General features: G+C 37.5%; 1 protein-coding gene across 1 annotated transcript in view; it reads right to left on the bottom strand.

The window, feature by feature from the left end:
- Positions 1-8,137: 8,137 nt before the first annotated feature.
- il7r (interleukin 7 receptor) overlaps positions 8,138-21,870 on the bottom strand; it is a 16,064-nt gene continuing 2,331 nt past the window's right edge. Inside the window, exons 2-8 of the mRNA XM_061926588.1 lie at positions 19,516-19,645; positions 19,212-19,366; positions 13,957-14,108; positions 13,728-13,884; positions 13,545-13,647; positions 13,398-13,470; positions 8,138-10,966 (exon numbers count right to left, since the gene is read on the bottom strand). Coding sequence (XP_061782572.1) covers positions 10,646-10,966; positions 13,398-13,470; positions 13,545-13,647; positions 13,728-13,884; positions 13,957-14,108; positions 19,212-19,366; positions 19,516-19,645 — 1,091 coding nt within the window. The 3' untranslated portion in view covers positions 8,138-10,645. The remainder of the gene's footprint in view (positions 10,967-13,397; positions 13,471-13,544; positions 13,648-13,727; positions 13,885-13,956; positions 14,109-19,211; positions 19,367-19,515; positions 19,646-21,870) is intronic.

A 21,870-nucleotide genomic window follows, 5' to 3' on the forward strand; every position in this document is an offset into this window, starting at 1 on the left:
TAAAAGAGGAGCAATGTTCATATGTTGTTCATATTCAGTGTTTTATTTTACAGTTAATATTGTAAATCCCACGTAAAAGAGGAGCAATGTTCATATGTTGTTCATATTCAGTGTTTTATTGTTCATAGTTAATACTGTAAATCCCACGTAAAAGAGGAGCGATGTTCATACGTTGTTAATATTCAGTGTTTTATTTTACAGTTAATATTGTAAATCCCACGTAAAAGAGGAGCAATGTTCATATGTTGTTAATATTCAGTGTTTCATTTCATAGTTAATACTGTAAATCCCACGTAAAAAAGAGGAGGGACGTTCATATGTTGTTGATATTGTATTGTTCATAGTTAATATTTTAAATCCCACGTGAAAGAGGAGCGATGTTCATATGTTGTTGATATTCAGTGTTTTATTGTTCATAGTTAATATTGTAAATCCCACGTAAAAGAGGAGCGATGTTCATACGTTGTTAATATTCAGTGTTTTATTTTACAGTTAATATTGTAAATCCCACGTAAAAGAGGAGCAATGTTCATATGTTGTTAATATTCAGTGTTTCATTTCATAGTTAATACTGTAAATCCCACGTAAAAAAGAGGAGGGACGTTCATATGTTGTTGATATTGTATTGTTCATAGTTAATATTTTAAATCCCACGTAAAAGAGGAGCGATGTTCATATGTTGTTGATATTCAGTGTTTTATTGTTCATAGTTAATATTGTAAATCCCACGTGAAAGAGGAGCGACGTTCATATGTTGTTAATATTCAGTGTTTTATTCTATATTTAATATTGTACATCCCACTTAAAAGAGGAGCGACGTTCATATGTTGTTGATATTCAGTGTTTTATTGTTCATAGTTAATACTGTAAATCCCACGTAAAATAGGAGCGATGTTCATATGTTGTTAATATCCAGTGTTTTATTTTATAGTTAATATTGTAAATCCCACGTAAAAGAGGAGCAACGTTCATATGTTGTTGATATTCAGTGTTTTACTGTTCATAGTTAATATTGTAAATCCCACGTAAAAGAGGTTCAACGTCCATATGTTGTTAATATTCAGTGTTTTATTTCATAGTTAATAGTGTAAATCCCACGTAAAAGAGGAGCGACGTTCATATGTTGTTAATATTCAGTGTTTTATTTTATAGTTGATATTGTACATCCCACGTAAAAGAGGAGCAACGTTCATATGTTGTTATTATTCAGTGTTTTATTTGATAGTTAATATTGTAAATCCCACGTAAAAGAGGAGCGATGTTCATATGTTGTTAATATCCAGTGTTTTATTTTATAGTTAATATTGTAAATCCCACGTAAAAGAGGAGCAACGTTCATATGTTGTTGATATTCAGTGTTTTACTGTTCATAGTTAATATTGTAAATCCCACGTAAAAGAGGTTCAACGTCCATATGTTGTTAATATTCAGTGTTTTATTTCATAGTTAATAGTGTAAATCCCACGTAAAAAAGCGGAGCGACGTTCATATGTGGTTGATATTCAGTGTTTTATTTTATAGTTAATATTGTAAATCCCATGTAAAAGAGGAGCGATGTTCATATATTGTTGATATTCAGTGTTTTACTGTTCATAGTTAATATTGTAAATCCCACGTAAAAGAGGTTCAACGTCCATATGTTGTTAATATTAAGTGTTTTATTTCATAGTTAATCTTGTAAATCCCACGTAAAAGAGGAGCGACGTTCAAATGTTGTTAATATTCAGTGTTTTATTTCATAGTTGATATTGTAAATCCCACGTAAAAGAGGAGTGACGTTCATATGTTGTTCATATTCAATGTTTTATTTCATAGTTAATACTGTAAATCCCACGTAAAAAAGAGGAGGGACGTTCATATGTTGTTCATAGTTAATATTTTAAATCCTACGTAAAAGAGGAGCGATGTTCATATGTTGTTGATATTCAGTGTTTTATTGTTCATAGTTAATATTGTAAATCCCACGTGAAAGAGGAGCGACGTTCATATGTTGTTAATATTCAGTGTTTTATTCTATATTTAATATTGTACATCCCACGTAAAATAGGAGCGACGTTCATATGTTGTTGATATTCAGTGTTTTATTGTTCATAGTTAATACTGTAAATCCCACGTAAAATAGGAGCGATGTTCATATGTTGTTAATATCCAGTGTTTTATTTTATAGTTAATATTGTAAATCCCACGTAAAAGAGGAGCGACGTTCATATGTTGTTGATATTCAGTGTTTTACTGTTCATAGTTAATATTGTAAATCCCACGTAAAAGAGGAGCGACGTTCAAATGTTGTTAATATTCAGTGTTTTATTTCATAGTTAATATTGTAAATCCCACGTAAAAAAGAGGAGCGACGTTCATATGTTGTTGATATTCAGTGTTTTATTTCATAGTTAATATTGTAAATCCCACGTAAAAGAGGAGCGATGTTCATATGTTGTTGATATTCAGTGTTTTATTGTTCATAGTTAATACTGTAAATCCCACGTAAAATAGGAGCGACATTCATATGTTGTTCATATTCAGTGTTTTAATTCATCGTTAATATTGTAAATCTCACGTAAAAGAGGAGCAACGTTCATTTGTTGTTGATATTGTATTGTTCATAGTTAATATTGTAAATCCCACGTAAAAAAAGAGGAGCGACGTTCATATGTTGTTGATATTCAGTGTTTTATTGTTCATAGTTAATACTGTAAATCCCAAGTAAAATAGGAGTGACATTCATATGCTGTTGATATTGTATTGTTCATAGTTAATATTGTAAATCCCACGTAAAAGAGGAGCGACGTTCATATGTTGTTAATATTCAGTGTTTTATTTCATAGTTAATATTGTAAATCCCTCATAAAAGAGGAACGATGTTCATACGATGTTGATATTCAGTGTTTTATTGTTCATAGTTAATATTGTAAATCCCACGTAAAAGAGGAGCAACGTTCATATGTTGTTGATATTGTATTGTTCATAGTTAAAATTGTAAATCCCACGTAAAAAAGAGGAGCGACGTTCATATATTGTTAATATTCAGTGTTTTATTTTATAGTTAATATTGTAAATCCCACGTAAAAGAGGAGCGACGTTTTCATATGTTGTTGATATTCAGTGTTTTATTGTCCATAGTTAATATTGTAAATCCCACGTAAAAGAGGAGCGACGTTCATATGTTGTTGATATTCAGTGTTTTACTTTATAGTTAATATTGTAAATCCCACGTAAAAGGGGAGCGATGTTCATGTGTTGTTAATATTCAGTGTTTTATTGTTCATATTTAATATTGTAAATCCCACGTAAAAGAGGAGCGACATTCATATGTTGTTAATATTCAGTGTTTTATTGTCCATAGTTAATATTGTAAATCCCACTTTCTTTATTTTAATGTACATTCTGGGTGTCCCATTCAGTAAAAAACTGTAAAATCCCATTCGGTTTTTTTGAGGTGGTTTGTCATAACATTGTGACTTTTGGTATTAGTGTTCCTGGGAGAAAAGGGACCTGAACACACATACTGTACAGCAGATTTTTGACAGCGAAGTGTGTATATATCATTTATACACACTTACACATTGGCCCCACCAGACACATTTTTTTCTCTCAATGTGGCCCCTGAGTGAAAATATTTGCCCAGCTCTGCTGTGTAAGAATGTAACTCATCCAGTCCAATGCGACATTATTTAAGAGTCTTAGGGACAATTTTAAACCCCCTTTCAAATGCTTGCACTGCGACAGGAATCTGTGATTTGCATGTGATGGTGTCAAGTGTGTGCACCGCTCAAAGTCGCCGGCGTGTGTCGTGTCAGCCACTTTATGGCCAGTCAGCACTAATGCAGGCACTCAAGCATCATGAGTAATGAAAGGGCATCAATAACCGTCATGAGTGACATCGCTTTTAATAATAGCCGCTGTCAGCCGACAAAGTCGCAGCAAGAAGGGAAGAGGAGAAAAGAAAGGCAAAAAGTGCCTAAAGATGGAAGATGAGTGAAGAAGGCGACGGTGAAGTCACAAACAAAAAGTCCGAAGGTGACTTTGCAAAGGAATTATTCCACACAAGTGTACTAAATTGTCTGACATGGCCTTGCTCGGTTCATATAAATCTTATTTAATCGTGCCCACAAGTTCTTGATGGTGCTTGTTTGTGATCCAGATGATTTGTGAGGCTAATATAAAACAAACATGGCCTTTTAGAGTTCACAAGGTTCGTGTGAATCCTGTGTAGCAAACAAAGGAGTTAAAGCTTTTTTTTTTTTTTTTTTACGACCCGACTCAAAGCCACAACAAACAATTCCTCACCTTCACTGAAAAAAGTATGTTTGCACACACTGTTGCCTTTTTACAATATCATAAACAAACACAAAATAAATAAGAAAATGTATTTAGTATTTTTTGGGGGGGTGTCCAAACCTTTTCCTCTGATGGCCGCACACTGAAAAATCAAAGCATTTCCAAGCACAATACAATAAAAAAAATATTTATTTTAATTTTAACCCTTAGGGCTCCCATCAAGTTTGGTCTCGAGGAGCCTGGAAAAATTTAAAAAAATATTTATTTTTTTATGTTTGTTTTGGTTTTCTTTAAATGTTGTATGCCTTTTTTGTTAAATAAAATCCAATCTTTTTTGGCAAAATCACAAAATATGAAAAATTTCACAGTGGAATATTCTGTATATATATATATATATATATACACGCACAAACATATACGTATATAGATACATATATGTACATATATACATACATACATATATACATACATACATGTATATATATAGATAGATATACACAATGTACAGTATATATATACATATATACATACACATATGTGTATATATATATATATATACATACATATGTATATATGTACATACACACACGTATATATATATATATATATATATATATATATATATATACACAGGCATATGTATATATATACATACATATATATATACATACATATGTATATATATATACATACACACACACACACATATATATATATATATATATATATATATATACTGTATATATATATACATACATATGCATATATATATATTTAAATATACATACACACACACACACACATACGTATATATATATGCATATATATATACCGTATTTTTCTGAGTATAAGTCGCACCTGCCGAAAATTTATTATAAAGAAGGAAAAAAACATATATAAGTCACACTGGAGCCCGGCCAAACTATGAAAAAAACTGCGACTTATAGTCCGAAAAATACGGTACACGCACAAACATTTACGTATATAGTTACATATATGTACATATATACATACATACATATATACATACATACATGTATATACATATATGTACAGTATATATATATATATATACATGTATATACATATATGTACAGTATATATATATATATATACATATATACATATATATATATATACATACATACATATGTATATATATACATACATATGTATATATGTATATATATATATATACATATGTATATATATATACATACATACATATGTATATATATACATACATATGTATATATATATATTTATATATATATATATATATATATATATATATATATATATATGTATGTATGTATGTATGTATGTATATATATATATATATATATATATATATATGTATATATGTATATATATATATACTGTACATATATGTATATACATGTATATATATATATATATATATAAAATCTCCTGATGATTGAGGGAACCCCCTCATGAAACAGGCCTGTAGAGATGAAGTAGTCTTGTGATTTTTTTCCCCACACATACATATATATATATATATATATATATATATATATATATATATATATATATATATATATATATATATATATATATATATATATATATATATATATATACACACACATATTTATATATATACATATATGTATATAGGCTGAAGCCAATGCCAGCTGCATTCGGGCGGAAGGTAGAGTACACCCTGGAGAATTTCGGCACATAAATATTCGGAAAAAACATGTATCCCCTTCTAACTTCATGTGTGATTCATGAAATGAGTCCAAATTTACATGTGTTGTTGTAAGTGATGCTACATATGTGCAGAATAACCCACATGATGTCATCAGTTGAGGAATAATGAGTAAATTACATTAATAACATCCTGTAATTTAATTTTGATAGTATGCATTTCATCATCTGAGAGATTAAAAATCAACATTTTAAAACTCTGCCAGACTCAATTCCACCTGTTTGACTGATGAACATGATCACATCATTTATTCAGAAAGTATAAATAACGACAAATGAAGAATGAACATGTGAGCGTAAAAAACAACAACATTACGATTTGTACATTTTCAAAATGTGCCTAGTCTGTATTTAAACGAAGAAAACAATCTGAAGTTGTCTTTATTTTTAGGTTATCATGCCATGATTTGATTAATGTTTTATGAAAATGCCTCTAATAACACAGTTCGCCTGCCTTATTGTCCATTCTGAACTAACTTTTAACTGGATATAAATGCACTGTACATATGGCTATAAAAAAATACACAGACCTCCAGTACAAGCATCTTTATTTTACCTTTCAAGATTGACTAAATAAAACATGTACAAGTTATTTAGGACAGATTCATCAGCAGCAAAATGCACCGTAACATATATAAGCATGTTTGTTGCTGTACGAAACATGTTTTAAGTTGCAGCTTTAGTTTAGCAAATGTGAAAACATCCTGTCCCATAAGAACCACATCCTCTTACATAAATGAGAATAAGATCTCCAGAATAATTCTGCAACACGCGCATATACCTTCAGAAACTAGCAGCTTTACACCGATCCACGTGCGAAACTAAACTCACAATACCTTACGTCGTCACGTTGTATCGCGTCATCGCCTCCTTGCTTATCTCACCTTGTCTCGCTTTTAAGTAAAGAAAAAAAACGACCACAAAAACTCTGATCAAACCAAAAGTGCTGAAGTAGCAAGTGCATGGGGGGAAAACAAAACAAAAAAAAATCAAAGAAAAGAATCCTACGCACTGTGCTGGAAATGCTCAGTATTTGTTTCACTCTACGTATCTGCTTTCCTTAAAACGTCAATGGTAAGTAGATGACGTCCATGTTCCGCGAATTTCTTCTCCTGAACTGAAAATGTGAGTTATTGCACTTGGTGAAGTGACACGTCATCAACATATGTCCTTTAACTAAACCTGCATCCACACAACAAGGCTCTGGTGACCCGATTGCACTTTTTCTGTGGCCCGCTTCCTTGTAGAAATGAGTGAGATGAAGTATTTCCCAAAGTGACGATTGAAGCAACAGTAAAGCAGGGGCTGCGACTGAAGTCAATTAATCAACTCATGCTACGTTTTGCATATGCTGAAGGTTTATATTCACCTGGGAGAAAGCAAACCACCAAGTTTAAGTAAATAGTGGTATTTCAGTTTGAGCACATAATAAGATAAGGCCCCTTAGTTTGACATTCGCAGGTGGATTGGATCACTTCTCGTAAGAAAAGGAGGCCCTAATTGGGACTTCGGGGTGCAAAAGTGATAGCCCTATCCTTGAGAAGAGACTACGTGTCGAGCTCAACGCTAACAAAGTAAGTTATGACTTAAAGCAGTAGTTTTCCGGACACTTACACATAAACATCTCCTTTTATGGTCAGGATGTGCTCTACTGACTTAGCATACACACCCAGAGACAGGAAGGAGGAATATAAAACTGATGGTTTGGGTTCTCCAAGTTAAGAGTGCCTCATTTTTTTTACTTGACCTCCTCCAGGTACTGCAGTCCTGTATAATGATACTCGCTTGTAATAAAGCAACTTTTGTTCTCCGACGTCTCTTTTGATCCAGCCGCACTGCCGTGTCGGCCTTCTGCCCGGAAGGGGGTGACAAGACCAGAAATACACATCATAACAATTAATCCAATAACCGATTAATCAATTAATTGATTAATACTTATGGTAAGACAATTGAATAATTGATTAATTCCATGAGGAAAAAGCTTTGATTTATACTACTCTGTTGCTTGAATTTATGGTTGAATGATTCTAACTAATAATAATTGATCAAATCCAGAGCGGATGGAGTTCCAGGAACTTTGAATATGCAGACATAATTCCCGCAGGGTAGTGTGGAGGATGTTCTTTCTTTCTACATAACCATGTTTAGTGAATGTAGTACTTTTCTTTTGTACATTCTATTACTTTCTCTTGTGTTCAGAGGTTTGTTTTGTGTCTTAACTTTGGAATGTGAAGACATCCCCCACTGGTTCCTTCTCAGTGTTGCAAGGGAGAGATGGGGGTTTTCTTTGTGTGCAAAGGAGTTGGCTTTTCCGTTGGAATGCCAGATCAACTAGAGTAGCCGATATGAATGTATTGGTTAAGCTGATCTCCTGAAAATTTCAGCAAAACTTGAAAATATTCCAATTCTGTCTTGATGGTCCCTCTTACTCAGCATATATGTCATCGAAAGAATTTGGGATTGACCAGTAACTTAGATTCCCTGGTAGGAAGAGCTGGTCTGACGCACAATTGGTGCCATAAAGCGCTCATAAGAGCGATGGTGTGTGGGTGCTTGTTTATTTAAACTATTTTCCCTAAAATACGCATTCAAGCTATAAAGTGTGTTTTATCCGATTACGCGGTTAATCCAACAAACTAATCGATAGATTAATCAATTATTTAACCCATCGATAGCTGCAGACCTACACTAAAGCTAAGTCTTGAAGTTTTAAGGACCATTACACAAAGTGCCGGCCATTAAATTAAACCTGCCTTATAATTATTTGTATTCAGTAACGTGACTTTTTCTTGACATGTTTACTTCGAAGTGGGGGGGCCACCAAACCAGCATGGCTCGTGCGAACTATCGGAGCACGCAAAGGGGTCTAGATCCTACCGCTAAAAGCAGATTTGAGCAACAAATCTAACTATGCAATTTTACAGTGATCGCAAGGATTATCCTTCGGTAGTTCCCGGACATGTGGTGCTCCAGACGTCATTCTACACAGCAAAACAAATGAAAGCCTGGAAAATCATGGAGATCTACAACTTATTTGTGTGTGGCTGGGTCGAGGAAATTGGTATCAAGACTCTCCCGGGTGATTGCGCATTGTTTTTGCTCGGGTAAAGTTGCAATTCTTGATTTAACTTTGAGTCTTGCGAGGACGCGTCCTTGCAAACAAACAAACAAACTGTAGCACTATATAGCCTTAAATACCTGTTGCAGTTTTTTTTTTAAATATGAATAATATCAAGATAATACTTCAATGGGAAATACTAAACGTTAAGTATGTCAAACAAAACCTTTAACGAAGTGATCACTGTAAACTTGTGCGTTCTTCGACTCTGCTCCCTTGGACTGGAGTGCTCCATCGTCCCTGTTTCGTGAAATATTGCACTCTTTTGCCCTTCTTAATTACCTCTCGAAGAACTCTGAATAAACCTTTATCCTTTTTGTGCTTTGGACGGTTCCAAAAGCCTAAAACAACCCAAGCATGGGGCATTTTTCAATTTGTTCTGGGCATACACTAAACAGTATGTAACGTGTTCCCCATGTTGTCACGGTCTAATGGTATGGCAAAATTCCACAACTGTTTATGCTGATCGCATTCTTCGATGTGACGGGCCATCGTCCACTCTGAGTTCTTGCCAAAGGACTTAATGATCAATCGGCATCATGACTACGAGGAGATTCTGCGCAGTTTGCTTCTTCTAGGGCCGGAGAAGAAGCGAGAGTTGTAGCAGAATCAACTGGTGACTGCTTCGCCGTGGCCTACTCACCCGACCTAGGTCCAAGTGGTCTTTTCATTCCAACTTCAAGGGAGTCATCAAGGGGACCCACTTTGAAGAAATGTATGACATTCAGAAGGTGGTGGAAGACCACGGAAGGATCCTTCCAGAGTGCATGAAGGCGTGACAGAGGGATTCCGGGGCAGCGCGTAAGACTTTCAGAAAGATTACTTCCAGGGGTGGAAAAAAATTGTCCTAGATCTTTCCTGCCACGTACATCTTGTATGTTTCTGTGCCAGAAGGTAGTTGTTTACATATGTTTTGGGGTGTTCAGTTAATGTTAAGACAATTGTACCAGATATGGACCAGTTAAAAGTACATTTACACAGAGTCGACATCGGACAGACCCAAGAACGACCTTTTCTGTTCCCTATCTGAGTTTGAAATTTACACTACAGTTTAGCCTTACAACCATTGCTGGAATAAACGTTGACATGGTCGTGTTGCCAAAAGAAGTGTAAGGATGACAGCACTTTTAAAGATTTTAAATCAGGTGGAATTTAGATAATCTCACCGTGTTATTTCTGCTGGATCTAAGGGCCGCTTTTGATACCTAAGATTGAGGCATTTTATCAAATCGACTTAGACATCTGGTCGGCCTCTCTGGTACTGTTTCTACCTGGTTCTGCTCTTATCTCACAGACAGATGTTTTTATGTAAGTATGGATACATGTTCCTCAGGAAAGGCTAATTGTTCGGTATTTTTCATCTTTACACGCTGCCTCTTGGGGATGTTATTAGGATACAGGGCCTCAGTTTCCACAGTTACACTGATGATAGACAGTGGTGGTGTCTCTTGATGACACAGAACCAACAGAAACCCTTTGGATGGGTAATAGATCCTAGCTCCTCCAACTTTTAACCTACTTGATTTGGTAGAAACTGGACATGGTGACGTAATCCTCCTCCTTTTGATTTACTCCACTGCCATGTGTCGCATCAGGAGCCTCCACCAGCAGCGAGTCGGAGCTCTGAAGGCTGTTGTTTCCATCAGACGAGCTGCTGCTGAGCAGAATGGAAAGCTCCAGTACCTCTGTGTCGGCGCTGCAGTCAGAGCTTTGTGTGGAACAGGGGTCATTCCCATTTCTAAGACCCTTGACCGGTTCTTGCTCGTCTTTATCCACCGCCGGGTAGATTTTAAGAGCGCTGAACTCCTCAGGTTTTAGGTTGAGTAGCAGAGAAGTCTGAAAACAGATAAAGGATTAAACCAAAGGATGATTTAAAACTAGAATAAGATTTCACGATTCGAATCGGAGGAGTTTGATTCAACCTGACAGTTGAATCGTTCGACATTAACCATCGATGGGTCAAGTTTGATGTCTTCTCGGCTCTACGCCAGAACCGAGGACCTTACCTTCTGTCTATCAAATCTCTACCGTCTTTGTTTGACCATCAGAGTGGTTTAGCATTATTCTTTGAGGTGAAAAGTCGCAAATAAGATCTCCGTTTACTCTTTAATGAAAGTCTACATTGATTTATCTGTTTTGTAAAAACACTGGAAGAATCAAGGTAGTAACTTGATCGACACCTATGTGACGTTACTGGCACCTCTCAAAAATAGAGGTATCAGTTCGTACCTAAAAAAATGTACAAAGCTGGTTGCTGGGGTTGTAGTTTTTTGAGAGATAGTTTTGTATCCTTCAGTCCAGGTCCATTTGTACCAGTTAAAGTAGAATCTTTGTAACGTCCTAGCCCTATACAGATCAAAATAAATATGAATACAAGCTAATAGACAGAGGTGGGTAGAGTAGCCAGAAATTGTACTCAAGTAAGAGTACTGTTACTTTAGAGATTTATTACTCAAGTAAAAGTAAGGCGTATTCAACCAAATATTTACTTGAGTAAAAGTAAAAAGTATGTTGTGAAAAAACTACTCAAGTACTGAGTAACTGATGAGGAACCTGTTCGTTTAATGATGACGGCAACAAATAATGCACAAAAACATAAAAATAGCTATGAGCAAATTCAGAGCCAGGAATATCTCTTAAACAACTAAAACAATAATATATATTAAATAATAATACATTAACATAAAAAAAAATTAAGGCAAATTGAGCCACAATAACTTAACAGCACCAGGAGAAATAAACAAGATGATGATATGCAGTAGTGTATATTGACTGGTCACCAGGTGTCAGTAACATCACATGTATGTGCTCTAGCACTTATATACCTGAATATTTCCAAGTTAACTAAAGGTAGCTTATAAAAGGAATAGTCTTTCATTAGAGTGAACAAAACACATTATCCACCTCAAAACAAAGCTAAAACGGGTTTGTGAGGTCTACTCTGGCCTACTGCGTGGAGAAGACATCAAACTTGACTAAATAGAGGAAGTAAAAGTTTTAATAAAGTTTCCGTATGTGAACCTGTGGAAGGATCTTTAACTCTTTCAAGAGGAGAGCTACACCTTCCGGACGAGGTGGTGTGTCTCGGCACCATATTTGCCAACCCTCCCGAATTTTCCGGGAGACTCCCGAATTTCAGTGCCTTTCCCGAAAATCTCCCGGGACAACCATTCTCCCGAATTTCTCCCGATTTCCAGCCAGACTTAAGGCACGCCCCCTCCGGGGCCGTGCGGACCTGAGTGAGGACATCCTGTCGTCACGTCCGCTTTTCCTTCATATAAACAGCGTGCCGGCCCAGTCACGTTATAACATTTACGGCTTTTGGAGAGTGCACAACTGCACACACAACAAGAAGGAGACGAAGCAGAAGAACGAAGAAGAGACAGCCATGGCGAGGACGAGTGACAGAGAATAGAACGAGGATGGACAATTCAACCCTAAACTCACTCATTTCCTGCTAATTAAATTTCACAAATGCTGCCCATACCTATGCTCCTTCAAAGGTTGTGCTACTGGCTGCAAAGCATTGCACTTTCAAATACAACAATGAGTAGAGGAGTGTTATGTGTGTGTATATGTGTAATAAATGAACACTGAAATTCAAGTATTTCTTTTATTATATATATATATATATATATATATATATATATATAATAAAATAAATACTTGAATTTCAGTGTTCATTTATATGTAATAAATTAACACTGAAATTCAAGTATTTCTTTTATTATATATATATATATATATATATATATATATATATATATATATATATATATATATATATATATATAATAAAATAAATACTTGAATTTCAGTGTTCATTTATTACACATATACATATATATATATATATATATATATAGTAAAATAAATATATACCTGTATATAGCTATAATTCACTGAAAGTCAAGTATTTATTTTATTTATATATATATAAGAAATACTTGAATTTCAGTGAATTCTAGCTATAAACATACTCCCCCCCGGCACCGCCCACCTGAACCCCCAACCCCAAAATCTCCCGAATTCGGAGGTCTCAAGGTTGGCAAGTATGCTCGGCACCTGCATTGTGTCCAATTTCTGGCCGGATTCTAGAAGCGCCTGATGGCATTATGACCTTTAAAGAAGGCTGAAGAGACAACTGAAACTACCACTTCTCGCTTACTCTCTAAAAAAACTATTTGTCTGCAGTACAACTGTCTTTGTCGCAAGAAATCCCGCTGTGCATGAAGTTAATTTTTGTGTTTCTCGAAATAAAACTCACTTTATTAGCTTTGCAGTTCTGCACCAGTATGGGTTTAGGATGTAGAATCTTGGGCCATATGTAAGGAAAGATTCTGTGAAAATATATTTGTTAGTTTCAAAAATTCCGTTTGACAAACCCACTAACCAGGAGAGACGATTCACTCACTTTTTCCAGAAGAAAACAGAGAATATCGCCAGCACGCCCAAAGGGACGAAACACGCGATCATACTTCGCACAAACTCCTCACTCTTGTGGTTTCGTACACGGACTTGTGTCATGTTGGCCAGAAGAAACATTGTTACTGTTTGCGTCTTTGAACCAAACCCCCCACCAAAAAACTTTTCTCACCATCAGGAATGAAGAAGTCAAAAGGGTCGCTCCACTCGCTCCAGCTCCCCGTCAGAAAAACGACTGGTATTGCTCGCACTTTGACGTGGTACTGGCGGTTTTTAAGAAGGTGCTCCATGTTGATCGTCATCGTGTCGGACGATGACACATTTTCAATCTGCAGTGAAAGAGTTGGACATTCTTTCATTTCTTCGTGAACATGGACAGCGTACCTCGGATTGACTCTTACCATCTTTTTATCCGTGGTCCAAATGACCAACTGAAAGAGCTGATTTTCAACTTTCAGGTAGTCCTTGTGGTACGGAGTCCGAATGTGAAACACAGCCTGGTTTGAGTCCTGGTCGACGGTCACATTCCACACCTCGGGACTCCGAGGTTTAACTGCAGGGACGTGTCGAAAAATACATCAAAAAAAGATATATATTATGAGATACGAAGTACTCACATTATTTACATGAGACTTGAAAGACAAACAGTATCTTGTAATTTTTTTTTTCATTTTTTTTTTTCTTTTTTTTGTCCTGTCCAGCTTCTCAGGCAAATCATATAGTTGATGTAGATGCCCGTATCGGGCTGTACAGATTTACTTTGAAGTGTGGGATACTTATGTGGGAGCTCTATACTCTTGGCATGGGAGTTTGCCCAACCAGTCTACATGTGCTTTGTGGACTTGGAGAAGGCATTCGACCGTGTCCCTCGGGAAGTCCTGTGGGGAGTACTCAGAGAGTATGGGGTATCGGACTGTCTGATTGTGGCGGTCCGCTCCCTGTACGATCAGTGTCAGAGCTTGGTCCGCATTGCCGGCAGTAAGTCGGACACGTTTCCAGTGAGGGTTGGACTCCGCCAAGGCTGCCCTTTGTCATCGATTCTGTTCATAACTTTTATGGACTGAATTTCTAGGCGCAGTCAAGGCGTTGAGGGGATCCGGTTTGGTGGCTGCAGGATAAGGTCTCTGCTTTTTGCAGATGATGTGGTCCTGATGGCTTCATCTGGCCAGGATCTTCAGCTCTCACTGGATTGGTTCGCAGCTGAGTGTGAAGGGACTGGGATGAGAATCAGCACCTCCAAGTCCAAGTCCATGGTTCTCGCCCGGAAAAGGATGGAGTGCCATCTCCGGGTTGCGGAGGAGACCCTGCCCCAAGAGGAGGAGTTCAAGTACCTCGGAGTCTTGTTCACGAGTGAGGGAAGAGTGGATCGTGAGATCGACAGGCGGATCGGTGCGGCGTCTTCGGTAATGCGGACGCTGTATCGATCCGTTGTGGTGAAGAAGGAGCTGAGCCGGGAAGGCAAAGCTCTCAATTTACCGGTGGATCTACGTTCCCATCCTCACCTATGGTCATGAGCTTTGGGTTATGACCGAAAGGACAAGATCACGGGTACAAGCGGTCGAAATGAGCTTCCTCCGCCGGGTGGCGGGGCTCTCCCTTAGAGATAGGGTGAGAAGCTCTGCCATCCGGGAGGAGCTCAAAGTAAAGCCGCTGCTCCTCCACATCGAGAGGAGCCAGATGAGGTGGTTCGGGCATCTGGTCAGGATGCCACCCGAACGCCTCCCTAGGGAGGTGACCGGTAGGAGGCCACAGGGAAGACCCAGAACACGTTGGGAAGACTATGTCTCCCGGCTGGCCTGGGAACGCCTCGGGATCCCCCGGGAGGAGCTGGACGAAGTGGCTGGGGAGAGGGAAGTTTGGGCTTCCCTGCTTAGGCTGCTGCCCCCGCGACCCGACCTCGGATAAGCGGAAGAAGATGGATGGATGGATGGATGTGGGATACTTCTCTTGTTGCCTTATTTGTATTTGACTTCATTAAATGGATGTATATTATTATTTGGTTGATAACTTTTGGTTTTAACGGAAAAAAATGTGTATAAAATGTGTAACGCTAAGAGAAAAACGGCAAAATTCTTACTTTTTAGGTGATGTGCGGCATTGTTTTTTGAAACCAAACATGTCTTTTAAACTACAGTAGGAAAGGGAGTCATACAACCCTACTTTTGTGAGTCTCGCGTGAGTGAAGTGAAGTGAAGTGAATTATATTTATATAGCGCTTTTCTCTAGTGACTCAAAGCGCTTTTACATAGTGAAACCCAATATCTACGTTACATTTAAACCAGTGTGGGTGGCACTGGGAGGAGGTGGGTAAAGTGTCTTGCCCAAGGACACAACGGAAGTGACTAGGATGGCGGAAGCCGGGATCGAACCTGGAACCCTCAAGTTGCTGGCACGGCCACTCTACCAACCGAGCTATACCGCCCCAAGAGAGGAAGATGAGGGGTTAATCATTTTGCAATGCAGTCTGCTGAAAATGATGGTGTCACGGTTTGGTTGCGTGACACCAGGGATGCAAACGGATAACTCCGGACAGGACTTGCAGGTAGGAACATGATTTAATTTTGAAACAAGACTCAAAGAGGTACAAAACAGAAAACAACCCGACGGGACAAGGTGTCGATCGCACTTGAAGCTAAGTACTTAGCATGAGCTAGGAGGCAGGCAAAACTTAGCACTGGAATCAAGAACTAGAAAACTTACTAGCTGTGGCATGAACAAACAAATCTTACGTGACAGTAGTGTGAAGCAAACAAAGAAGCCAGGACGAGTGACCGTTTGTGGCTTCATAGTAAAAGAGTGCGGGTACTAGACTGGCCTGCCTGTAGTCCAGACCTGTCTCCCATTGAAAATGTGCGGCGCATTATGAAGCCTAAAATACCACAACGGAGACCCCCGGACTGTTGAACAACTTAAGCTGTACATCAAGCAAGAATGGGAAAGAATTCCACCTGAGAAGCTTAAAAAATGTGTCTCCTCAGTTCCCAAACGTTTACTGAGTGTTGTTAAAAGGAAAGGCCATGTAACACAGTGGTAAAAATGCCCCTGTGCCAACTTTTTTGCAATGTGTTGCTGCCATTAAATTCTAAGTTAATGATTATTAGGCTAGACTACTGCAACGCACTTCTTGTCGGGATCCCCAGCAAGAACATCCAGAAGCTGCAATACATACAGAATAGTGCTGCTAGGATCCTGACGAGAGTGCGGAAATATGACCATATCACACCAATTATCAAATACCTTCACTGGCTTCCTGTTCCACTCAGGATTGAATACAAAGTCTCCCTACAAACCCACCAGTGCCTCCATGGAAATGCCCCCCTCTACCTCAAAGAACTGCTCACCCCCAAATCCTCCACACGACACCTCCGCTCCGGACAGGCTAACCTCCTCCAACCTCTGAGGACAAAGCTCCGCCGCTCCCAGTCTGTGGAAGGCTCTCCCTGACCACCTGAGGGCACCACAGACTGTGGATGCTTTTAAAAAAGGCTTTAAAACCCTTCTTTTTAAAAAAGCCTTTTTTTCTAGATATATGCATACTAGTTCTAGCTATTAGGCTGTTCTAGTTTAATTTTTATTTATTTTTATTATCTTTTTATTTTCATTTTCATTTTTTTTAAATACACTGTAGCACTTTGAGGCTGTTTACTCAATGTAAAGTGTTTTTTTTTTTACAAATAAAATGTATTATTAGGGACCGAGTCCCTTTGGGACAGAGGACCCTATTGTATTTCTAGCGTTTTATTATTATACCGCCGCCTCTTTGAGCTGTAATTTGACCCCCTTAACATACTTCAAAACTCACCAAATTGGACACACACATCAGGACTGGCGAAAATTGCGATCTAATCAAAAAACCAAACCCCAAAACTCAAAATTGCGCTCTAGCGCCCCCTAGGAAGAAAACACAGACAAAACTGCCTGTAACTCCCAGTAGGAATGTCGTAGAGACATGAAACAAAAACCTCTATGTAGGTCTCACTTAGACCTATATTTCATACACTGATCAACAGGAAGTTTTCAATTCCCCCTTCAAAACAAAAGTTGTGTAAAAACAGTCACCTTTTTTCAAACATTATCTCTTCTGAGCGCGTTTGTCGTGTCGGCTTCAAATTAGCACAGGAGAGAGATTGAACCCTTCTGATTAAAAAGTTGATGAAAGAGTTTTAATTACTGCTCCGGTTTGGATTTTATGAGCCCCCAAAGTCAGTCCCGTCTATCGCTGCTTGCAGCTTTAATTATTATTAGGGACCGCAATGTCTCTTTGGGACAGAGGACCCTATTGTATTTCGTGCGTTTTATTATTATTATTATTCCGCCGCCTCTTTGAGCTGTAATTTGACCCTTTTAACATGCTTCAAAACTCACCATATTTGACACACACATCAGGACTGGCGAAAATTGCCATCTAATAAAAAAAAAAAACTCAAAATTGCGCTCTAGCGCCCCCTAGGAAAAAACACAGACAAAACTTGTAACTTGCTTGTAACTTCCGGTAGGAATGTCGTAGAGACATGATACAGAAACCTCTATGTAGGTCTGACTTAGACCTAGATTTCATACATTGACATCCTTCAGCAGAAATCAACAGGAAGTTGGCAATTCCCCCTTCAAAACAACACTTAGTAAAAACAGTCACTTTTGCCTCTTTGACCCCCTTAACATGCTTCAAAACTCACCAAACTGGACACACACATCAGGACTGGCAAAAATTGCGATCTAATCAAAAAACCAAACCCCAAAACTCAAAATTGCGCTCTAGCGCCCCCTAGGAAGAAAACACAGACAAAACTGCCTGTAACTTCCAGTAGGAATGTCGTAGAGACATGAAACAAAAACCTCTATGTAGGTCTCACTTAGACCTATATTTCATACACTGATCAACAGGAAGTTTGCAATTGGGGCGGTATAGCTCGGTTGGTAGAGTGGCCGTGCCAGCAACTTGAGGGTTCCAGGTTCGATCCCCACTTCCATCATCCTAGTCACTGCCGTTGTGTCCTTGGGCAAGACACTTTACCCACCTGCTCCCAGTGCCACCCACACTGGTTTAAAACTGTAACTTAGATATTGGGTTTCACTATGTAAAGCGCTTTGAGTCACTAGAGAAAAGCGCTATATAAATATAATTCACTTCACTTCACTTCACAATTCCCCCTTCAAAACAAAAGTTGTGTAAAACCAGTCACCTTTTTTCAAACATTATCTCCTCTGAGCGCGTTTGTCGTGTCGGCTTCAAATTAGCACAGGAGAGAGATTGAACCCTTCTGATTAAAAGTTGATGAAAGAGTTTTAATTACTGTTCCGGTTTGGATTTTATGAGCCCTCAAAGTCGGTCCTGTCCATCGCTGCTTGCAGCTTTAATTATTATTATTATTATTATTTGTAAAAAAAAAAAAAAAAAAAAAATGTTGTTTCTCAGTTGGAACATTAAATATCTATTCTATTGAATATAAGTTGGAAATGATTTGCAAATCATTGTGTTCTGTTTTTATTTACCATTTACACAACGTGCCAACTTCACTGGTTTTGGGTTTTCTATTAGACTTGCACACTGACAGAGTCTTTGCAACTTCGTTATTTGAGCTTGTTTGTTGTTGTACAAAGAGGATAAAAGCTTTCTACTCAATTCTATGGTAAAAAAAAAAAAAAAAATAGTTACCGATTGTTTTCAGCTGGACAGTTTGTGTGACGGTGCCGCCCCTCCTCAAGTGGATGTTCAAGTTGAGACGAGTCAGAGGCGTCAAATCAGTGGAGGTGATGGAGTCTCCGCGCACATGAGGACACTTTAATCTATTCTGGAGCGGGTTTTTGAAACTGGTAAAAAAAAATAATAATAAATAACAATAACGTAAATAAAAACATTCTGTTGCTAAGCGACCAAGTGTGAAATTGTCAGTCAGTAACCACGCGGATGTTGACAGGTGTGCAGCTGGCGAAGAGTGGAAATATTAACAAACACTCACCACACGGTCATGGCCTCCACAGCGTCGTCCTCATCTTCATCGTCCTCGTTCCTGCCGCCGACCAGTTTGCAGGTCAGACTGTTCTCTTTGGTGCTGATGTGAGACACGCAGCTGATTCTGGATTCAGAAACTTAGGCCAAAAAAGGACATTTGTTATAAATAATTACGATACGTATCGTTCATTGCCAGACATTAAAAAAAAAAAGATGACAGCTAACAGTATTTTTTTCCTGAATTTGGAACAATCATGATTGATTACAGGTAGAGATGTCCGATATTATCGGACCGCCGATATTATCGGCCGATAAATGCTTTAAAATGTAATATCGGAAATTATCGGTATCGGATTCAAAAAGTAAAATGTATGACTTTTTAAAACGCCGCTGTGTACACGGACGTAGGGAGAAGTACAGAGCGCCAATAAACCTTAAAGGCACTGCCTTTGCGTGCCGGCCCAATCACATAATATCTACAGCTTTTCACACACACAAGTGAATGCAAATCATACTTGGTCAACAGCCATACAGGTCACACTGAGGGTGGCCGTATAAACAACTTTAACACTGTTACAAATATGCGCCACACTGTGAACCCACACCAAACAAGAATGACAAACACATTTTGGGAGAACATCCGCACCGTAACACAACATAAACACAACAGAACAAATACCCAGAACCCCTTTGCAGCACTAACTCTTCCGAGACGCTACAATATACACCCCCGCTATCCCCTACACCCTCCAGCCGCCCTCAACACCCCCCGCGCCCCCTACCTTGCCCACCTCAACCTCCTCATGCTCTCTCGGGGAGAGCATGTCCCAAATTCCAAGCTGCTGTTTTGAGACATGTTAAAAAAAAAAATAATGCACTATGTGACTTCAATAATAATTATGGCAGTGCCATGTTGGTACTTTTTTCCATAACTTGAGTTGATTTATTTTGGAAAACCTTGTTACATTGTTTAATGCATCCAGCGGGGCATCACAACAAAATTAGGCATAATAATGTGTTAATTCCACGACTGTATATATCGGTATCGGTTGATATCGGAATCGGTAATTAAGAGTTGGACAATATCGGAATATTGGATATCGGCAAAAAAGCCATTATCGGACATCTCTTATTACAGGTTATTACTCACTTATATACGTATATGTATTGTTGCATTTGAACAACAGTATTGTTGATAATAGAGGTAAATTATTGGTATTATTCATTATCAATAGTGCTATTTCTATTGGTATTTGTATTGCTCCATTTGTAGTGTAATAATGCTCATTGTCATTTCTGTATTATTATTTATTTCAATAACTGCTTCTTTACTATCACTTTTACCATCATATTTGTACATGTCGTTTTTGCTGATGTTGCTCTATTGTTGTTGTTGTGTTTGCTGTTGTTGTTTTTGTCTCTCTGTCTTATCCCCCTCTTGTCTTCCTTTTTTTCCTCTTTCTATCCCCTCCTGCTCCGGCCCGGCTGCACCAAATGATAATATAAATACATTTAATAAAGTCAAATACAAAATAAGGCAACAAGAGAAGTATCCCACACTTCTCTTTTGTAAAGTAAATCTGTACAGGGCATCTACATCAACTATATGATTTGCCTGAGAAACTGGACAGGACAAAAAAATATAAAAAAATAAATAAAATAATTCTCACTTATATCATTCGAATCAACTTAAAAAAAAAGAGCCAAACATTTGGATACAAATGCAATTTTATGGTTAGAATGTCATACAGGAAATATTTTAAATTATTTTACTTGAATTCACATGATTTATTTTCTCCAAATTTGGTAATAATTTTATGTAAAGCCCAGTAAGGCTTTTATTTTGAAGTCTCTTCAATCATTTTTGCATTGATCTGATCAATGACTGTATAAAACCACCTTTTAGATCAAATCTGCGTTAAGGTAAAGGAACATGTACAGTCAAAAATAAATTGCAATTTGGACTGACTGATCAAAAATAAATAAATAAATAAATTGCATGATTAATGCAACATTTTGAGCTAACTCGTTATTTTTGACAGCTGATTTAATACATAAAATTATAACAAATATATAACTACATGCTAATTATATACATTAAATGTATGAGCAAAGCTCTGTTTTAAGACAAAAGTTGTTTTTTTGGAAAGACGTATTGCCAGGCTGTCAAAAATAAAGTGTTAACTGATTAATGTGATTTAAAAAAAAATCGTCATTTGACAACCCGAGCATATACATATTAGAATTATATGACTGAATAAGCAAAGCTTTTTTGTAAGAGAAAAGTTGTTTGTTTGGATAGACACAGCATATTGTCCGGCTGTCAAAAATAATGAGTTAACTAATTAATATAATTTTATAC

Source organism: Nerophis lumbriciformis, linkage group LG31 (genome assembly GCF_033978685.3).
Source record: "Nerophis lumbriciformis linkage group LG31, RoL_Nlum_v2.1, whole genome shotgun sequence".
NCBI lineage: Eukaryota > Metazoa > Chordata > Actinopteri > Syngnathiformes > Syngnathidae > Nerophis > Nerophis lumbriciformis.